Below are 15845 nucleotides of genomic sequence, written 5' to 3' on the forward strand. Positions count from 1 at the left end.
GGGGTAAAGTAATTTGTACAAAGACATCAACTTTGAGGTATTTTAATAAGGTGTAAATTTTGGTAATGCATAAAATGACTGTTCCATTATCTGAAATAATGTAAACCATTCATTATATAAGTACATTGTGCATTTCAAATGAATGAAAACGATTTGTCGTTGTTGCTTTCTTTAACAACTCTAATCTAGTTTAAGGTCTTTAACTTACTTAATTATGGCGATCATGACCAATTGGAAAAAAATGGCTATAGCTCCATAAGGAAGAGTTGCTCAATTGTAATAATCAAATTGGTGTTTATTGGTCGAGAATAGACTCATACATTTGCATATCTGCATATACATCATAAACATCATATTCATAATTTTACTTCATAACCGATAGATACGAATCATTAAGATCGCTCAACTTTTGTTAACATTCATAACTTCCCCGTAAAATGAGAGCCCTGTGGTTGATCTTACTCAACTATGGTTTTTACATAGTGAAATCATACGGTAAGATACATATTTATCATTGATTGACTGGCTTGCTATTTAAAACCATATTTGTTTAATTTATACGTGCTTTAAAAGTGTTTTGAAATAATTAAACAAATGTTAAAAAGAACTAGAGCAAAGCTCGTTGCAAAGCAACGAGTGGGTCTTCCGTTAATGTCAGAAGTAAAGCTGGAAGTTCCTGTAAGAAGCAGAGCTCTTAAACCATTAACAAGAGTAACTAAAATAAAAAGATGAAAAAATCGAATTATTCCTGGTACGACTTATCAAAATCCGAATGATTTTAAGTACGACTTAACAAAAACCTTCCTGATTTCAAGAACGACTTAACAATAAAAATCCGAATGTGTTCAAGTACGACTTAACAATTATTTTTGGAAAAATCAATTTTTTAACCCCGATATCTCTTTAATACATTGTCCGATTTTAAAACGGATTTCAGTGTTAGATTCAGCTTGATGAGCTCTATAAAACACATATTCATTTTTGATTTGATCAGAAAATTCATTTTTTCGAAAAATTTGTTTCACTTCCGGTTTTGACCGGAAGTGACGGATTTTTATTTCCAGCCTTATTGCACATGTAAATTGCCAAATTCATAACCACAGAAAATTTCAAGACTCTATTTAAAAGCGTTTTTGAGAAATGTCGCGGACAAAATGACTTTTTTTAAAGTTTAAAAATAACGTAACGTCAAAACGGAAGTGATGTTGTTATTGAAACTTTAACATCTTTGAGGCATTATAATTGCACATAATCCCTGAAAGTTTCCTTTAAATAAGTTGAAAACTTTTTGAGTTATGAAGCCGAAAAGGAGTCAGAAAAAAAAGAAAAAGAAAAAAAATAATAACTAGAGCAAAGCTCGTTGCAAAGCAACGAGTGGGTCTTCCGTTAATGTCGGAAGTAAAGCTGGAAGTTCCTGTAAGAAGCAGAGCTCTTAAACCATTAACAAGAGTAACTAAAATAAAAAGATGAAAAAATCGAATTATTCCTGGTACGACTTAACAAAATCCGAATGATTTTAAGTACGACTTAACAAACACCTTTCCGATTTCAAGAACAACTTAACAAAAAAAATCCGAATTGTTCAAGTACGACTTAACAATTATTTATGGTACGAGTTAATTTTACTTTGAACATTACGCTATTTTTTAAACCAAGGACGTGGAAACAAAATTTCCGGAAAAATCAATTTTTAAACCCCGATATCTCTTTAATGAATCGTCCGATTTTAAAACGGCTTTCAGTGTTAGATTCAGCTTGATAAGCTCTATAAAACACATATTCGTTTTTGATTAAATCAGAAAATTCATTTTTTCAAAAAATTTCTTTCACTTCCGGTTTCGACCGGAAGTGACAGATTTTCATTTCGAGCCTTATTACAGAGGTAAATCGACCAAATCATAACCATTGAAAATTTCAAGCCTCTATCTTTAAGCGTTTTTGAGAAAAGTCCGGGACAAAATGACTTTTTGAAATTTTTAAAAATGACGTCACGTCAAAACGGAGGTGACGTTTTCTATAAAACTTTTACATTTTTGAGGGACGCTAACTTGCAACAATCTCTGAAAATTTCATCAAAATCGGTTAAAAATCTTTTGAGTTATGAGGCAAAAAAGGAGTCAGAAGAAAAGAAAAAGAATAATAATAATAACTAGAGCAAAGCTCGTTGCAAAGCAACGAGTGGGTCTTCCGTTAATGTCGGAAGTAAAGCTGGAAGTTCCTGTAAGAAGCAGAGCTCTTAAACCAATAACAAGAGTAATAAAAAGAAAAAGATGAAAAAAATCGAATTATTCCTGGTACGACTTAACAAAATCCGAATGATTTTAAATACGAATTAACAAAAACCTTTTTGGTTTTAAGAACGACTTAACAAAAAAAATCCGAATGTGTTTAAGTACGACTTAACAATTGTTTTTGGTACGAGTTAACTTTACGATAAACATTATGCTATTTTTTAAACCAAGGACGCGAAATCAAAATTTCCGGAAAAATCAATTTTTAAACCCCGATATCTCTGTAATGCATCGTCCGATTTTAAAACGACTTTCAGTGTTAGATTCAGCTTAATAAGCTCTACAAAACACATATACATTTTTGATAAAATCAGAAAATTCATTTTTTCGAAAAATTTGTTTTACTTCCGGTTTCGACCGGAAGTGATAGATTTTCATTTCCAGCCTTATTACAGAGGTAAATCGATCAAATCATAACCATTCCAAATTTCAAGCCTCTATCTTAAAGCGTTTTTGAGAAAAGTCCGGGACAAAATGACTTTTTGGAATTTTTAAAAATGACGTCACGTCAAAACGGAGGTGACGTTCTCTTTAAAACTTTTACATTTTAAAGGGACGCCAACTTGCAAAAATCTCTGAAAATTTCATCAAAATCGGTTAAAAACCTTTTGAGTTATGAGGCAAAAAAGGAGTCAGAAGAAAAGAAAAAGAATAATAATAATAACTAGAGCAAAGCTCGTTGCAAAGCAACGAGTGGGTCTTCCGTTAATGTTGAAAGTAAAGCTGGAAGTTCCTGTAAGAAGCAGAGCTCTTAAACCAATAACAAGAGTAACTAAAATAAAAAGATGAAAAAAATCGAATTATTCCTGGTACGACTTAACAAAATCCGAATGATTTTAAGAGCGACTTAACAAAAACCTTTCTGATTTCAAGAACGACCTAACAAAAAAAATCCAAATGTGTCCAAGTACGACTTAACAATTATTTTTGGAACGAGTTAATATTACTTTGAACATTACGCTATTTTTTAAACCAAAGACGCGAAATCAAAATTTCCGGAAAAATCAATTTTTAAACCCCGATATCTCTGTAATGCATCGTCCGATTTTAAAACGGCTTTCAGTGTTAGATTCAGCTTAAAAAGCTCTACAAAACACATATACATTTTTGATAAAATCAGAAAATTCATTTTTTCAAAAAATTTGTTTTACTTCCAGTTTCGACCGGAAGTGATATATTTTCATTTCCAGCCTTATTACAGAGGTAAATCGATCAAATCATAACCATTCAAAATTTCAAGCCTCTATCTTAAAGCGTTTTTGAGAAAAGTCCGGGACAAAATGACTTTTTGAAATTTTTAAAAATGACGTCACGTCAAAATGGAGGTGACGTTCTCTTTAAAACTTTTACATTTTTGAGGGACGCCAACTTGCAAAAATCTCTGAAAATTTCATCAAAATCGGTTAAAAATCTTTTGAGTTATGAGGCAAAAAAGGAGTCAGAAGAAAAGAAAAAGAATAATAATAATAACTAGAGCAAAGCTCGTTGCAAAGCAACGAGTGGGTCTTCCGTTAATGTCGGAAGTAAAGCTGGAAGTTCCTGTAAGAAGAAGAGCTCTTAAACTAATAACAAGAGTAACTAAAATAAAAAGGTGAAAAAATCGTAGTATTCCTGGTACGACTTAACAAGTTACGAATGATTTTAAGTATGTCTTAACAAAAACCATTCCGAATTCAAAAACGACTGAACAAAAAAAAATCCGAATGTGTTGAATCGCGACTTAGCAATTATTTTTGGTACGAGTTAATTTTGTTTTGAACATTACGCTATTTTTTAAACCAAGGACGCGGAAACAAAATTTCCGGAAAAATCTATTTTGAAACCTTAATATCTCTGTAATGCATCATCCGATACTTCTCATCTGTTCAAAACAATTAAATTTTTTTAAAAAATCACTTCTGGTTTTGACGGATAGTGACGGATTTTCATTTGCAACCTTATTGCAGAGATGACAAATTAATAGTAACGGAAAAATTTTAAGCCTTTATCTTTAAGATTTTTGGGGAAACGCCACGGTCACGAATAGCATTAATTTATAGTTTACAAAAGAAGAAGAAACCCACCAGATACGAATGCAAACCGTCAATCATTTGCTTAAAGGAGTATGAGACGTATTTGGAATAAAATTTTGGACATGATTTTGAGTAAAGATATACACTTTGCATCTTGTTGTTAGAAGTTTCACAAACTCTAGGTCTAAAAACCTGTTCTAATTTTTAGTTATTTGTCTCCGAACTTTGCTACGTGCCTGATGAATATTAATGTGATCCGCCATTTTTTATCGAGTGCGGGAAAAAACCTCGCATTGAAATCACGATGTAAGAACAGTTTGTTTACAACTGGAAATCACGTTTTTCATGTCTTGAATTTGATACTTCTAATATCAGATTCCGATATCCATTAATGTAGAACTATATAAATCGTTTATTATGTGTAATAAAAATGAGACACGATTTTACGATTTTAGCATCATTGACACGATAAACGGAGTAAATACCCCTCTTCCTTGGGAAAGGATGTACTGAGAGTGTTTATTTAATCTTTATTGAAAAATTCCTCTGAACGAAAATCTACCTGTGGATTATGACTTATTAAGTGAAGACACGGTACTTAATTCAACACAGTGGGCAAGAACTTGACTAGCTAGCAAAACCCCTACAAATTCATTATGGAAACTTAAATTTAATTCGGCTTTAATTCTATCAATTTACATGGTCTCCGATGACAGTCTTCCCTTTGTTCCTAACCTTGTTAGTCTGTCTCTTTTTTCTCTCGTAGCCAAATCTGTCAAAGTTAACGGTTTATCTATCTTTCTCGTCGTCGCCATTGTTGTTGATAGACCGGAGATGGATGTCACGTTTATGGCGGGGTTATTCTATTCTTTTGTATTTTTTACCGTGCGGGTAAAGAATTAAAATATTTTTTTTTTTGATTTTTTTTATGTTTGTTATGCGATTGACATATAAAGCGTAATTTGTGTGGAAGTCCTTTGTATAAGTAAAGAGATATAGCATATACTAGTAATCAGATCTTATTATTGTTATTCTCTACTAAGAAAAACGTCACATAGACCTTTACAATGTGACCCAAATTCAATAAAAAAAAATTAAAAATATTGTTATTGGTTAGAAATATGGCTTTATTATTGCGAACCAGTTAGAGGAAAAAGTAAACTAAATATGATGAACTAAACAAAAGAAGTTGAATTTTTAACGGAATAATTTTCGGTTTACTTTTTACGACAACCGACAGGTGTGATTGGTCAGCAGAGGATGCTCAACGCCTTCATATCACTTGATTCTACCATCATCTTTGTAGTTGTTCGTTGTTTTACTCATATTTTATACCTGTATATCCTTTGGACTTTTGGTTTTTAACACTGTTCGTTAAAAGTTCAGTTCTTTTTAATATAATCAACTGTTGCCTTGCAACATACATTGGGGCCAAACACTACCTCCCTTCTTGGTACATGCCTAAATAAATGTGGAAAAAAACTAAAGTGAGATTATTTTCCACAAACGTTTTTTAATTAGCTGGCCATTCCACATTTAGAAGGTATATTGTGAAAACATTAAAACATTAAGTTCGCGTGTCATCTTCTTTATGGCTATTCATATTATTTCAATGTGGTACAGGTTGATTAAACAGCAGTGCAATAAACGTTTTTGCATCTTTGATTTACTACAAGTTAGTTCTTAGTAACCAAGTAATGATCAAAAGACTTAACACACCCTTTTGTCCCAATCGGACGGGCTAGCCAATTTTCCATTATATCAAACTATTTCTAACGAGCGCATTTGTGTATTATTATGTAAAGATATTACATTTTGAAGTCTGTGCAAATGATCATGAATACATTGATTAGCATATAAGCACCTTTAGGGGTTGTAGAGTGATCGATGTAACATAAAAGGGAGACCACATACCTTGATATTTTTTCTAAGCTTAAAATATATCCTTTAATGAAAATGTATTTGTTTTTATGTTATTTCATTTTTTTGTATAAAAATATGATATGATGTATTCCCGTACTAAATCGCTGAAATCTACATGTTCTAACATTGTAAAGGAAATAAATGGGTTATATTCATATTGAGCTACACTTGTGATAAAAATAATATTTCTGATGTATTTGGGTAAACTTGTGCATTAATTTTTTTCAACTTGATATTGAAAATAAAGCCACCGTTATACGGTGTCCATGAAATATATTATATACAATCTACCTTTATTTACACACAGTACCTTCTCAGATACATTGGTTAGACTTTTTAAGCGTTTTGTTTTATTTTACATTTTTGAAATCGTTTAATGTTTTTGGCTACCGAAGTCAGTACAGACTCGATGAATGTTTTAACGCACTGGTATTTATCTAGAATAATATTTATAATTTTATCAACATACACACAAGAGACTAGTGCTTTATATGACTATAACAAAAATTGAAAATATTCCGATTTTAGTAAACTGTAGAAAAGTTTGTAGAATTTCATGTAAGATGAAGTTTTTCAACGAAATATCTCATTCTGATAATCATGACAACCCATCTTTACAGCATCAGAACACGTATATATCTTCAAAGAAAGAAAACTACAGCCTCGTGATAACTGTAAAACGTGGAGATTCTTTCAGTGTGTACTTGATTTTGATTCGATATATACACATGATCTAAGGTGGTTCCACCTTCTGTTGTGAAAAACTTTACTATCTGGTTAAACCCGTTATTTTTCATAAAAGTTTGTATTGGTCCTTTCGTTTTGGTATCTTCGTTGAAATCTCCTAGGACAATGCAAGTCTCGCCTTGTAGTGTTACTGTGTCTACGAGAGATTTCAGAGAATGCAAAAACGTGGTTATGCTTAAAGTAGGCGGTCGGTAAACATTGACCAGTACTAGGCTCTTTTTTAAAAACTTGACAACAATGCTTTCTATGTTTTGGATCGAATGATGAATGATCTGTTTTTCATCATCATTTTCTTTGAGATAGAAAGCAACTCCGCCTCCTTTTGAATTGCGCAGCGAGTTCATTTGTTCATCGATGTTGCTATACGATTGCATCCTTGTAAGATGGTGAAACTTAAAGCCATTTAGGTTTAGTTGAGTGGTGTCTTGATCAGGTTTCAACCATGTCTCTGTTAAACAAATTACGTCTGCCTTTGTAAATCGACTGTCGACTTCCATATGGCTAAAGTGTTTGTTCAAACTTTGAATGTTATGAAGTACAACTATTGTTCTGTTGGAGTCATTCTCAAAGGGCCCGTCAAGATCAAGCTTTGGCATGTCTTTCATGGCTGATTTAACATCTGGATCCGCATACAACTTTTTTATCAACTTTGTTTTGTCATTTGTTTCAATGAATAATCCGTTTTTTGATGTTACTCTTGTCAATGCCACATAAGCTTGACCTGGAGCAAATGTTCTGTCAAGGTTGACAACAACTTTTTCTACAGTCATACCTTGTACTTTGTGAGCTGTACAGGCCCATGAGAGTTTTAATGGAAATTGTTGTCTCACTATTGCTATCGATTTTCTAATAACGATTTCCTCTTGGATTCTCTCAATTAAAACCATGTTTCCATTTTTAGTTCGCTTTCCAGTTTGTTTTCCTACTTTTTGACTGTCAAAGATAACAGCTATTGCTTTAACGTTCGACTTGTCCGCCTCTGTATGTTCAAAGTGAGAAATGTATCCCATTACTCCATTAACTAAGCCATCTTTGACATCGGAGTTTCTTGTTAGCATGACACGAGCATTAACTGCAAGCAAGAGCGAGCTTGATAAACTGTCATTTTTGGTTTGGGATGGTTTATCTTTAAGGCAAAGTTTTCCTGAGGTTTTATCTTTTTGATAATCTTTTGCATCAATTTGTATGAAATCTTTGCATTTTTGTTTCAACATATTTAAGTTGTACGTGTTTACCTCATCATTAGTAGAGAAAACATGAAGGACATCTTCGGGACCTTCTCTGATGCAGTCATTTACTGTGTTTAATGTTTCGATTGCTAGAGGTTCTTCTAAAGTTCTTGTTCGCAGCAAATTCAAAGCTGTTGCGAAAGGGACATCATCACGCTAACGCATAATTTCATTCAATTCAACTTCGTGGAACAAATCTCGCCAAAAGTCAATGGGATATGATGCGTTATCATTGTAAAGTCTCTCGTCTTTTCTTTGTTTTACAGGTGGAAGTTGGAAAAAGTCACCAACAGCAATCACACTAACTCCTCCAAATGGATCTTTACATTTCTTGATTTGTACCAGTCTCTCATGAATGTAGAATAATAGCCTCTTGTATACCATCGATACTTCATCAATTACAAGAATCTGCAAGTCTGCCAATTTCATTCTGATTTCACTTAAAGATTGTTCTTTTAGTGGTTCGTATGGCAGAGACAAAAACTTTGTCAATGAGAAAACGCTATGAATTGTACTGCCACCAATGTTAAAAGCAGCTGTGCCAGTAAACGCTGTCAGCAAAACTGATAAGGATTCTGGTGATGATAAACTTCTAGAGAAAAGGCGTGATGCTTCGAAATTGATAGCTTTCACAATTTGGCTTTTTCCAGTACCTGCCCCACCAGTAAGAAATATATGAAATGGAGCTGGATTTTCATTGACAAGTTTTCTTATACACCAGTCTCTCACAAAGTAGAATACTTTCTGTTGGATTTTATTTAAGTTTTGCAATATGGTCAACATTTCTTCACTTGAGACACTGATTTGCTGTACATGATATAAGACATCAGGTTTGTGCAAGTCATTTTCTATGTCTGGAATTGTTTCGACAAATTCATCTGAGTTTTGGTGTTGAGACTTTATCATGACACATTCATCTCTATCACGTTCAGTTTCGGGACACAGATTTGCCCATGCATCCTCTGGTTCTCCAATGTTTTCATACGTTTCTTGAGCTTCATCTATGACATTTTCGTTTTCAGCAAAGTGAGCATGATTTGATTCCACAATGACTTTGACTGGTTTAACACATTTTGTGCTATGCAATTTCACAAATCCTTTTTCATAAAATGTCTCGTACAAATCGAACGATTCCGGTTTTAAATGTGACTCTTTCCGATATGGAAGAAAAAGCTGCAGTCGAGATTGATAAAATTTCTCTGGTGTTTTCTCTACACTAAATCTAGGATACCTCACAACTGCTTGTTTTGTTCTTGTTCTCTTTTGAACAAATCCCTTTGAATTTTGTAGTTCGAAGACGTTTTCGTTAACTCCTTTTGGAACTTGAGATTTGGCAAGTACGCGATAATCTGAACAGAACTCAGCTAAACACATGTTATTAAAGGCCCTGTTGTTTGGTCGGTTTTCATATCTTTCAACAATGTTTGTCATGAAAATGTCCTCATCGTCCTGTTCCCCTTCTAAATCGTCTTCTGGTTCCCGACGTTTTGGTTTCATTTGAGAAAGGGGTTTTGTCATGCGAGTAGGGTTTTCTCCAACTGGTATAAAGATTACTTTTCTTGAAGCTTCTTTCATTCTCAAATTGCAAACTCTGTACACAGCTTCTTGTGCAGAAACCTCTCTGTGTGTCATGTATGCAGATCCTATTTTCTTCAATGTTTGTTTGGCATCAAGATTTCCTTCATGTGCTTCAACTTTTGTTTGTTTCAATAGCATTCCCATTTCTCTCTCAGACTTCGATATGTACGAGACTATATATACGATGCAACTAAAAGGATCCAAAACATATTGAATGTCCATATTTGCATTCCAACACTTGAGAAGGCATGGATTGTATTGATTTGTCCACAATTCATTTGGGTGCCTTTTGAGAACAACTGTTAATTTTTTGGATAAAACATTCAGTGCATTTTGGTACATGTCTTGTGTCAGAGAGAGATTATCAAAAAGGTCATCCGTTGTTTCAAAGTCACAGGAATCACTTTGGATCTTATTCCACACACTCAGTAAAATTTCTTTTGCTTGAGACTTTGTGAGATATTGATTAGAGTCATGTTGGTGAACACCTGGAGTTTCTGCAGTTTCATCTATATCATCGTCGCCATCATGCATTTCTGTGATAAATGTACGCTGTGATGGTGGCCTAGGGAAGTTAAATCTACACTCGACTCCATTTTTTTTACACGATTTTGAGTGATTTTTACTGTGCTGTTGAACATCCAATACAACTCTTCTCAGTTCAGAATCTTCATTTTCATCAGGGACTGCACATGTCACATATTTGTCAATAAAGTCGGTCACAGCTTGTTTGCCATCAACATCTATCTTTGGAGCATTTTCCACCCAAAATAAACAATGCATGTGTGGTGAACCTCTTTGTTGAAATTCAACCCTTTGAAAGAAATCTACTATTTTCCCAATAGGTTCTGATGGTGATTGAATTACGTCTCGCTGAAATATACGAAATCTGTGTTCGAACATTCTAGCCACAGTAACAGGATTGCTACGCAAGATCTCATTTTTTTCTGTCCAATCTAGCACATCCGGATTTCTTTCATCGCATTGTTGTTTGAGCAAAGAACTGATGGCATCATTCCATCTATATTCTGCTGAAGAGAACGAGCAAAACCATGTAGGTATTCCAAGCTGTCTTAGCATAGCAAAAAGATCTTTCTGTATTGCTGACCAATACGCTGGAGTTCCTCTGATCGGCTGCATAAATCTTATAGCTTCATCGTTCCTCAGCAATTTCGAGAGAATTTCTGGATTTCGAAGCATATCCGAATTGATTGCTTTCCCTTTTTCGTTTAATGAGATAGTTTTCCGAATTGAAATCTGGGTTTTTTCAATCACCTGATTTAGTTCAGAAAGATATTGGCTGAAGAAAATGTAGTTTGTATCCTTTGCAAATCTATTATCTGCATTCATAAGTCTATTATTGAAGTATCGAGCAAGTGTCAGTCTCTTGTCTCTTTGTTCATCAAATGAGAAATTCCCTGACGGAAAATGATATGGAAATGTTTTTGCTTCATTTCCCGGTTCCTGAAGCATTCGTACTGGATTATTTCCTTCTGCCGGAGCAATATTGAAGACATCATCAAAATAATGGTCTAAAACTTCTTGCGCAATATCTAGAGGTTGAAGACATGTGTCAACTGCTATCTGTAGCTGTTCATTTTCTTCTGTCAGTGTTTGAACCTCAGCTTGAACTTTTTCAGTTGCTTGAACTTCAGCTTGATCAACATCTTCGTTTGTTTCTGAATTGTCAATGTCTCTATTGATGGACAGATTTGAATACCATTTGTTCTTTTGTTTCAAGTAATCTAGCGCGGAGACAACATGGGTTGGGTTAATGAATTGATATTCATAATAACCTTTGTAGCTCAGTTTTCTCTTTAGTTTAACTCGAAGCAAATGGTTTTCGTCATTGTTCAGAGGTAAAGTAGTTGTTTTTTTCAAGTTAGATGGCACACAAACAACTGGACCATGAATATTTTTCTGTCCACCTTTTGGAAGAGCCATTACCTTCATGAAAGGTATATGTTGGGAAATCAAATGTTGTTCCAAACTGTTTAAGCGGGATAGTTCTTCTGGGACGGGTTCAAGATACATATTGTTTGCTGCTGCTTCGGATGGAATTTCACCATTTATAATCTTTCTGTGACACGTATAGCAAATCCACAGAGAAGACTTTGTACAATCTTTGGAACAAGATGCTTTACATTGATGCCAAAACGTATCTTTAATGCAAGTACCAGCCACTTCTGCCGATTTTTCACTTTTGGTATACACGTCTCTGTTACACATCTGTACTTGATTCTGAAACATTAATCTATGGCAACTACAGCATACGAAATCAGGACCTTGAGCAGTGTTTCTTTTGAATAGATGACGTACTTCCTCTATATTTTCAAGTTTGATTTTCTTATTGAACCTATTTTGCCGAGACTTTTCTATTTTCTTTTTCTGAAAAAGGGGACTGGATTGGTAAGATTTCTTACTGTTTTCTTTAGACTGCGATCTGAAAGATTCATCCGTTTTGTATTTCAATGAACTAGTACAGAGGACTTTCTCTCTGAATTTTTCATCACTATGATATCTCTGAACACTTGCTCTTTTAACCTTTTCTCTATGGATATCATCAGAGCGATATCTGCTAATGCTTCTTGCTTTTACGTTTTCTCTGTGCTTTTCATTCAGTTCATACTTTTTTGAGCTTCTCAATTTCATGTCTTGTCTATGTTCATAATCTGTTTTGTACTTTAGTTTACTTCGTGTTTTGACATTTTGTCTATGTGTATCATCTGTTTTGTATTTTTGTGTACTTCTTGATTTGACATTTTGTCTATGAACGTCATCCATTTTGTATTTTTCGGTGCTTTTCTCTTTACAATTTGTTCTATGTACACTGTCTGTTTTGTACTTTATAACACTCTTTTGCTTGATATTCTCTCTGTGTATAGCATCAGTTCGATACTGACAATTTGCTTTCCTCAACACCTTTTCTCTGTGATCTTTTTGGTTGTATTGTGCTCTACTTCTGACCATACTTTTGAACCGGATCTTGTCCTGAAATGCTTCATCGTTTTGATATCTTTCTTTCAAAGAGATTCTAAATTCATCGCCTTCTTGGTACCTCTGTGAAGCATATGCAAGCTTTTGCTCTCTGAATTCCGAATTTTCGTTGTACTTTTTTCTATACCTTTCTCTTTTGTATTGACGTTTCTTTTTTTCTTTATCCCTACTTGATCTTTCGATGCAATTCATATCTGTTTCTACATTCATTTTTCTGTTGCTTTCATCATTATCAAATAAATCACCAAAACCGAGGACAACGTCATAATGATTCTCGTTTTTGTGGTTTAAATACAAACCACCTTGTTCTGATTGGAGTTCTGATTGGAGACTTGCAGAGATATTTTGTCCTGAGAATTTCAGCCAAATACCATTTGAAAATGTGAAGATATTGATGGACAGCATGTGAGCTAATGCTAAAATTTCTAACTCAGTTGCCCAATGCCCTTCTTTTTCCATTGATGTCACATGTTTTTCGATGGAATCTTCGTTAGATCTCAAAAGGGACTGAAATTTATCTCCATTTTTCAAAATATGATGGCATATTGAATGTCGAACAACATGATGGTGATTTTCTGAACATGTGAGGCAATAAGAAATTGCTCTGAAAAAACAGTTACCATCCCCAGTGATCTCTTTGCATAAACAAGGTACTCCTAATTCTTGAGTAGGCCTTTGGAAGGTATTATTTTCTAACTGAGCATATGGTATTCCTATTGCAAGGCATGCCTGTTGCTTTGAAGCCTCTGACATAGGACAAAATCGAAATCTGTTTGTTTCACTATGAACAAATACTATTTCATCATCTTCATCATCATTAGCAATATTGCAGTCAGTTAAGTTTTCGCAGTAATCTTCTCCGGTCTTTTCTGTAGCAGTATGCAAAACATTTCCTCCCCTTTCTACTTTTTTTGCAAGGCATTGTGTCCCCGTTATGTTACATTCAACAACGTTTGAAAATCCCATGGAAACGGCAAGTTTCTTAATATGTTCTAGTAATGCCCCTACATTTTGAAATAAGAGTCTTGTACTTTTCCCAGTGCAACAGCATAAGCCTTCTGGTGATCTTGAGTGCGAGTCAAATGTAAAATATAGTCCATTTGTTTTTCCAATAAGAAATGTATTTCCCCCAAAGCATACAAAACATCCATTTGATTCCATCAAAGCAATTTGTAATGCCTCATAAAGTGGGTAAGCATTGAAGTCTGCATAAGATGGTTCATTACCTGACAAACTAATAATACTTGCTAATGTTGAATTTACAGTGAATTCATATGTTCTATTGAAACACTCAAACAGCTGAGGTAACTCATCTACCAGCAAATATCTACTGTGCATTGAAGAACTTCTTTGCAAAAATGTATACAATTCATCACCTGTTGCTAGTATTTTGTTCATGTCTTGCATTGTCCAGTGTATGCTGCTTTTAAATTGTTCAAATGCTAGCGCTGCTAAACTATTTGCAACACATTGGGTACCTGCATTATCACCAAACATGGGATGTGCCTGATGAAATGAACCCTGAACAGATGTTTGAAACATTGTGTTGTTTTCATTACAATCAATCTCGTGTTTACATTTGCTATTCTGGACAAAGAATTTCTCAGGTGAAGATTCAGGTTCATGATTTGTCTTGTTTTCATTCATGTGTGTATTGTCTTTCTCATTGTCATATAAATATTCAAGTTTTTGTTTCTTTGCGGGTTTCGGGTGGATACCCTGAGATAAAACACCATGTCCATTCTTCACATCATTTACTTCAATGTAACTATGCTTTGTTTGTTCGTAACAAATACTGTTTTCCGTGACCAAGTCAGAACTGTTTATACTGTCAGAAGCCATTTTGAATACTGTCTTTATTTCCTCATCTTTTGATAAACTGCTGGACCCTCTTAGCACGGAGGAGTCCAGCTGCGCCTGACCTGCTGGGCTAGGCTCAGAGCCTTCATCATGCCCAGGTACCCTCGCAGGAGTACAAACCCACACTGGGGAGTCAGTGGACAGTGCCTTTGTCACGTTTTTGACAAACAGACGACTTCCCCGAGGAGATGGCAACCTCGGGGCAGGTGGATGCATTTTCACACAAGGCGAGGCCTGCATCCTGGCCAGGGGTTTTTCCTCTTTAGGTGGTAACCCCATCGAACCATACCCTGGAAGATTACCAGGAGGAGCTGAGTTAGCCCCGTCCATTGACCCGCAAGGGACAATAGACTCTGTGGTCTCATCTAATGATGCATCAGAAGAAGCGTGGTGTCGTTTGAGTCTCTTTCTGATCTTGTCTTTCTGCCGTTGACCCCTATTATCGACCTTAACCCTCTTTGGCATCTACAATCAAAAATAAATTTTTAAAATTGTACCTATCATTATAGCCGTAACCTCACACTAAAGTATGCACTTTTATTTTACTGATACTATCTTTATAAGGGAAGTCTCTCCGACAAAAAATGTTTTTAAATGATTCCATACAGAACAAGCTTGGAGCTTTTAAGCTAAAATATTAAAATATTTTTGTTTCAAAGGGTATATGTTAATGTTAACAAGAGGGCCATGGACCACATCGCTCACCTGAGCAACAATAGGCATGATAAATTCAGCTTCATGGAGTCATATTACAAAATATCTGGATAATGTGGTATAATACATGTAGTTCCTAGTTACAAAAAAATCTGTTTCCCCCTGGATATTCATACATTTATAAGCAAGCCCCTTTTCTTTCTGGATGATTTTATAGTCATACACATTCAGCATTGCAGTACTCAAAAAGACCCTTAACAATTGTTCATATGTACAGGATATAAACGAACATCAAACTCTGAACCCCTTGTGAGGCCCAATAATCATCATCCAGAGGCCAAAGTTTAAACAATTTTAAAGAATCAGCAATGCATAATAATGCTTGCATATAAGTAAAAGCATATTAAATAACATTTCAGATTTTGTAAATAATTAAAATGTTTTCCTTTGACAACTGAATCCCCAATGTGGCACCACACTACTCCTAAAGATTGTGATTTGAACAACTTTCTGAAGTTGCTTTCCTAATGTTACAGCTTTTCAAGGCAAATGTT

General features: G+C 34.6%; 1 protein-coding gene across 1 annotated transcript; it reads right to left on the reverse strand.

Annotated features, from left to right (window-relative positions):
- Positions 1 to 8358: 8358 nt before the first annotated feature.
- LOC117690962 (uncharacterized) lies at positions 8359 to 15360 on the reverse strand. Its single transcript, XM_066086604.1, has 3 exons — positions 15343 to 15360; positions 14256 to 15102; positions 8359 to 13352 (listed from the first exon to the last, which is right to left on the reverse strand). The coding sequence occupies exons 1-3, from the start codon at positions 15358 to 15360 to the stop codon at positions 8359 to 8361; spliced, it is 5859 nt and encodes a 1952-aa protein (XP_065942676.1).
- Positions 15361 to 15845: the final 485 nt, after the last annotated feature.

Source organism: Magallana gigas, chromosome 1, assembly GCF_963853765.1.
Source record: "Magallana gigas chromosome 1, xbMagGiga1.1, whole genome shotgun sequence".
Lineage (NCBI taxonomy): Eukaryota > Metazoa > Mollusca > Bivalvia > Ostreida > Ostreidae > Magallana > Magallana gigas.